At 47.6% G+C, this 6,710-nt stretch overlaps 1 protein-coding gene across 2 annotated transcripts in view; it reads right to left on the bottom strand.

Annotated features, from left to right (window-relative positions):
* Positions 1-368: 368 nt before the first annotated feature.
* slc30a6 (solute carrier family 30 member 6) overlaps positions 369-6,710 on the bottom strand; it is a gene marked incomplete at its 5' end in the record, with an annotated part of 77,181 nt that continues 70,839 nt past the window's right edge. For both annotated transcript variants that reach the window (XM_079248613.1, XM_079248614.1), the window contains one exon: positions 369-4,535. In XM_079248613.1, coding sequence (XP_079104739.1) covers positions 3,939-4,535 — 597 coding nt within the window. In that variant the 3' untranslated portion in view covers positions 369-3,938. The remainder of the gene's footprint in view (positions 4,536-6,710) is intronic.

The following is a 6,710-nucleotide window of genomic DNA, read 5'->3' as shown; positions in this document are numbered from 1 at the left end:
TATCTCTGCTGTAAACATGTTTATTTCTGCTGTAAACATGTTTATTTCTGCTGTGAACATGTTTATTTCTGCTGTGAACATGTTTATTCCTGCTGTAAACATGTTTATTTCTGCTGTGAACATGTTTATTCCTGCTGTAAACATGTTTATTTCTGCTGTAAACATGTTTATTCCTGCTGTAAACATGTTTATTTCTGCTGTAAACCTGTTTATCTCTGCTGTAAACATGTTTATCTCTGCTGTAAACATGTTTACTTCTGCTGTAAACATGTTTATCTCTGCTGTAAACATGTTTATCTCTGCTGTAAACATGTTTATTTCTGCTGTGAACATGTTTATTCCTGCTGTAAACATGTTTATTCCTGCTGTGAACATGTTTATTCCTGCTGTAAACATGTTTATCTCTGCTGTAAACATGTTTATCTCTGCTGTAAACATGTTTATTTCTGCTGTAAACATGTTTATCTCTGCTGTAAACATGTTTATTTCTGCTGTTAACATGTTTATTTCTGCTGTAAACATGTTTATTTCAGCTGTAATTTCAGCTGTTTATTTCTGCTATTAAGTTGGTCTTTTTAACATGGGAGTCAATGGGGGTTTGCTCTGTTTAGGAGCCCCTATTGGATTGGGGAGGGGGCGCTGCAATTTTTGCTGAGTCGTGGAGGCATTCTGCTGTGATGATGATGATGTTGGACCATTAAATCAGACATTAAGGCAACTTTATTCTCTCTGAAGTTCATATGAATAATTTTATTTTAGTTTTCAGAAAACAGCTGTGAAACTGGCATAACCACTGGAACACGAATGCACAGTTTCACAGTGTGCAGGAAGATGACGCTCTCAATTGTCCCACATTGCTGCCTTTAGGAAGGTAACGAAAACAGTAACTGGCATGAAACCAATTAACTTCAAGGCAGATGCATTAATCGGTAACTGCGGGCCGCTGTCGAACAGTCAGTTCAGATGTCCATTCTGCCGTGTCTGCCGATAACAGCAGATATCTGGTTGCCACAGCAACAATGTCTCCACCGCAATATGGAGCGAAACACAACACAGTAGCCGGATTGTCAATCCTCAACCACATGTTGTTTGTTAAAGTACACTGTCTGTAAATAAATACTGCTGGTAAAAACATCAGTTTAAAAAAGCTCCACCAGCTATCCAACAGCCAATCACAGGTCCCGATGATGACCTGAACAAACCTTTGAGTCTTTCTCATGTTTGGAGACAAAATGTCTGTCCATCCATGTCATTATGAGGAGGGATGACCACCCTCCGCCCCCCTTGTTTGGTTCTAAACAAACCAAAGACCAGTGCTTACTGGTGTGGAAAGATGGGAAAAGTGGTTCAATAGTGCTTTGTCTTGTGCAGTAATGGGATCAGGAGTCAGGTGACCTCATCAGCTTGCCTCATGGCGGCAGTAGTCAGGGGTCAAGGGGAGGCGACCTTAGGGTCAAAAAGACACGGATGGACCTCATATTGTCCACTTCATGCAGTCATCTCAGACTGTTAAGGCAGCATCTGGTTTAACGAAGTTTTAAGGAAGATTCTGCGAACTGATTTTTCCTCTTCAGTTCTGGAAACATCCAGACTCACATGGAGAAAAACCCAGGAGCTCGTCATTCCCACATTTTATTCCAAGTAGAACAAAAACATCATGTCAGAAAGTTAACTGCTTCACAGAAATATGAGGAGGAGGAATAGGGAGAAAAAGAGGTGGAAGAGGTGAATGAGAGGAGGAAGGTGAGGTCTCCCATAAGGCAGGATGGCTTTTCTACATCGCAAAAAAAATGTCAGAAACTGGACTTGGAAATCCCAAAACTAGACTTGGCCCCACTGTTAGTGTCAAGCAGTCCATTAGCCTGGTTGTTAGCCTTGATGTAAATTGTTAGCCTTGATGTAGCCTGCTAACCTGGTTGTTAGCCTTGATGTAGCCTGCTAACCTGGTTGTTAGCCTTGATATGGCCCTTTAGCCTGGTTATTACTTTGATGTAGCCTGTTAGCCTTATTGTTAGCTTTGATGTAGCCTTTTAGCCTGGTTGTTTGCCTTGATGTAACTTGTTAGCCTGGTTGTTTGCCTTGATGTAACTTGTTAGCCTGGTTGTTTGCCTTGATGTAACTTGTTAGCCTGGTTGTTTGCCTTGATGTAACTTGTTAGCCTGGTTGTTTGCCTTGATGTAACTTGTTAGCCTGGTTGTTTGCCTTGATGTAACTTGTTAGCCTGTTTGTTTGCCTTGATGTAACTTGTTAGCCGGGTTGTTTGCCTTGATGTAACCTGTTAACCGTAATGTAGCCTGTTAGCCTTATTGTTAGATTGGCTGTAGCTTGTTAGCCTAGTTGTTAGCCTTGATGTACCATTTTTAGCCTGGTTGTTTGCCTTGAAGTAACCTGTTAACATTAATGTAGCCTGTTAGCCTGGTTGTTAGCCTTGAGGTAACCTGTTAACCCTGATGTAGCCTGTTAGCCTGGCTGCACAAAATAATTCTTCATGGCAAATGATGTGAAACCAAACTCAGGACAGCAAGAAAGTACGAGTCTAATCCCCGATCTCAGGTGACATCCTGACACCTACATGCAGACGTCTACGTTTTCCATGATTACATCCCGACATCCTCATCATGATGTCCACGTTCCCACGGTTACACCCCGACATCCTCATCATGATGTCCACGTTCCCACGGTTACACCCCGACATCCTCATCATGATGTCCACGTTTCCACGGTTACACCCCGACATCCTCATCATGATGTCCACGTTCCCACGGTTACACCCCGACATCCTCATCATGATATCCACGTTCCCACGGTTACACCCCGACATCCTCATCATGATGTCCACGTTCCCACGGTTACACCCCGACATCCTCATCATGATGTCCACGTTTCCACGGTTACACCCCGACATCCGCATCATGATGTCCACGTTCCCACGGTTACACCCCGACATCCTCATCATGATGTCCACGTTTCCACGGTTACACCCCGACATCCGCATCATGATGTCCACGTTCCCACGGTTACACCCCGACATCCTCATCATGATGTCCACGTTCCCACGGTTACACCCCGACATCCTCATCATGATGTCCACGTTTCCACGGTTACACCCCGACATCCTCATCATGATGTCCACGTTCCCACGGTTACACCCCGACATCCTCATCATGATGTCCACGTTCCCACGGTTACACCCCGACATCCTCATCATGATGTCCACGTTCCCACGGTTACACCCGACATCCTCATCATGATGTCCACGTTCCCACGGTTACACCCCGACATCCTCATCATGATGTCTACGTTCCCACGGTTACACCCCGACATCCTCATCATGATGTCCACGTTTCCACGGTTACACCCCGACATCCGCATCATGATGTCCACGTTCCCACGGTTACACCCCGACATCCTCATCATGATGTCCACGTTCCCACGGTTACACCCCGACATCCTCATCATGATGTCCACGTTTCCACGGTTACACCCCGACATCCTCATCATGATGTCCACGTTCCCACGGTTACACCCTGACGTCTATGTGCGGATGTCTGCTACATTGCGTCATGTTGTAAGAAGATTTTCAGATCTAACAGTCAGAAACAAAGACATCTGGAACGTCTCTGATCATCTGATCAGACATTTGAAGAAAAAACAAGCAGAAAAAATGAAAAGAGAAAAAAAGTTGTTAAAAAATAGAAATAATACAAATAAATCATTTTTTCCAACATGATGTTTCTGAGAAGTCAAATGATGATGATGAAGGTGATGATGAGGAGGACACCTGATGGAAGTCGATCTTCTTCCGTTTGTTTTCCTGGAATCAAACCATCATCAACCATAAAAATCCTCATCACACAAATTCAGACCAGAGTCTTCCTCAGGAAGGTAAACGTCATGTCCAGCCTGAAACAGGAAGTGACCTCAAAGATTTGGTCCAGTCAGGGTCTGTACTGACTGAACTGGGACTGGTGGGTCGGAGGGTTGCTGGTTCCGAACTGGAGTGGAGCCATTGAGGCTCCAAATGCAGTCCTGTAGCCATGCGACGACGTGACGCCGCTCCCCCTCAGACCCAGTCCAAATCCAGGTCCCAGACCTTGGACACCGAGTTCCAGCCCGGCACTAGGCCTGGCCAGGCCCTGACTTAGGACCCCCCTGTAGGGTGGTGCTCCGTAGGCGAGTCCCAGGCCTCCGTAGGGCCTGTGGTGACCCGGGGCGGGGAGGAGCACTGGCTGAGCGTTCCTGCCAGGAGAGTTGAAGGAAAACTCAGGAGGAGGCCCACCGGGTTTGGATGGGGTGGAGGTCAGCGGGTTCAGCAGACCAGGAGGCACAGAGGAGGACGGGTAGCCTTCACCCGATCCCTGAGGGGGGGCCCCGGAGGCGGAGGACAGGGTTCCTGTGAGCAGGGGACGGGTCCAGTCGTCTTTAAAGATCTGGACGGTCAGTGTGGACACCAGGGGCAGCAAGCGGTTGGTGACGTGGGCCAGAACCAGCTGTTCATTGGCATCCCGGCGAATCCGGACGTGGGCGGAGCCAGCCTGAAACACATGAAAGACATTCAAATCTGGACGTCTCCATGGAAACGAGAGACAAAGGAGAGAAATCTGGTCTAAGTGATGCTGTCAGAACTACATCAGGACCACATCAGGACCACATCAGGACCACATTAGAACCAAATCAAGACCACATCAGGACTTATCAGGACTCATCAGGACCACATCAGGACCACATCAGAATCACATCAGGACTCATTAGGACCACATCAGGACCACATCAGTACCAAATCAGGACCACATCAGGACCACATTAGAACCAAATCAAGACCACATCAGGACTTATCAGGACTCATCAGGACCACGTCAGAACCACATCAGGACCACATCAGGACTCATCAGGACCACATCAGGACCACATCAGAACCACATCAGACCACATCAGGACCACATCAGGACTCATCAGGACCACATCTGGACTCATCAGGACCACATCAGGACCACATCAGAACCACATCAGACCACATCAGGACTCATCAGGACCACATCTGGACTCATCAGTACCAAATCAGGACCACATCAGGACCACATCAGAACCAAATCAAGACCACATCAGGACTCTTTAGAACCACACCAGGACCACATCTGGACTCTTTAGAACCACACTAGGACCACAGCAGGACTCTTTAGAACCACACTAGGACCACAGCAGGACTCTTTAGAACCACACCAGGACCACATCTGGACTCTTTAGAACCACACTAGGACCACAGCAGGACTCTTTAGAACCACACTAGGACTCTTTAGAACCACACTAGGACCACAGCAGGACTCTTTAGAACCACACTAGGACTCTTTAGAACCACACTAGGACCACAGCAGGACTCTTTAGAACCACACTAGGACTCTTTAGAACCACACTAGGACCACAGCAGGACTCTTTAGAACCACACTAGGACCACAGCAGGACCACATCAGGAGCACCAGACCACGGTTTTCCAGGTTCTGCCCTGTAAACTGTGACGTTTCTGCTGTGGCCTCATTTCCTCGTTTTCATTTCCTCACGGGAACATTCAGACCTCGAAAGGACAAAACCACAATCACACTCTCACACACACACACGCACGCACGCACGCACACACACACACACACACACACACACACACACACACACACACACACACACACACACACACACACACACACACACACACACACACACACAGCGAGCGTGCCCATGGGGCACGGGTGCAGTCAGAGGGTCAAATGAGTTTGGACAGCTGCTCCGTTAGTGGTGGGCAAACAAGGAGCGCTTGTGTTACCGCGGCAACGTCGTAGACGACAACAGCAGCAGAGTCAGGGTAAACAGAGGTAAATAGAGGATGCTGCGCCCTCTGGAGGCGGTGGGAGGAATCACCGCTACATCCTGATGATGACTGACTCGTTTCAGAAACCAAACAAATTCAGTTTGACCTTCATGAGGCAGGAAATTTCAGAAACTGAATGTAAGACGGTGTAGCTGCAGGCTTCAGCTTAACTGCATCTGATCATTAAAAAATTATCAATGTTTCCATTTATACCACATCTGATCAGTTATACACACCAGCCCGAACAAATTTACCTGTAACCACAGCAAACACCACCTGTAGATCTACTGCTCCATCCTACACCTGTAGATCTACTGCTCCACCCTCCACCTGTAGATCTACTGCTCCATCCTACACCTGTAGATTTCCTGCTCCACCCTCCACCTGTAGATCTACTGCTCCACCCTCCACCTGTAGATCTACTGCTCCATCCTACACCTGTAGATTTCCTGCTCCACCCTCCACCTGTAGATCTACTGCTCCACCCTCCACCTGTAGATCTACTGCTCCACCCTCCACCTGTAGATCTACTGCTCCACCCTCCACCTGTAGATCTACTGCTCCACCCTCCACCTGTAGATCTACTGCTCCACCCTCCACCTGTAGATCTACTGCTCCATCCTACACCTGTAGATTTCCTGCTACACCCTCCACCTGTAGATCTACTGCTACACCCTCCACCTGTAGATCTACTGCTCCACCCTCCAGCTGTAGATTTCCTGCTCCACCCTCCACCTATAGATTTCCTGCTCCATCCTACACCTGTAGATCTACTGCTCCACCCTCCACCTGTAGATCTACTGCTCCATCTTACACCTGTAGATCTACTGCTCCACCCTCCACCTGTAGATTT

This window comes from Telmatherina bonti, assembly GCF_933228915.1.
Source record: "Telmatherina bonti genome assembly, chromosome: 11".
NCBI lineage: Eukaryota > Metazoa > Chordata > Actinopteri > Atheriniformes > Telmatherinidae > Telmatherina > Telmatherina bonti.
Note: the sequence above shows the minus strand (reverse complement) of the source record. Positions and strands in the feature narration are given on the sequence as shown.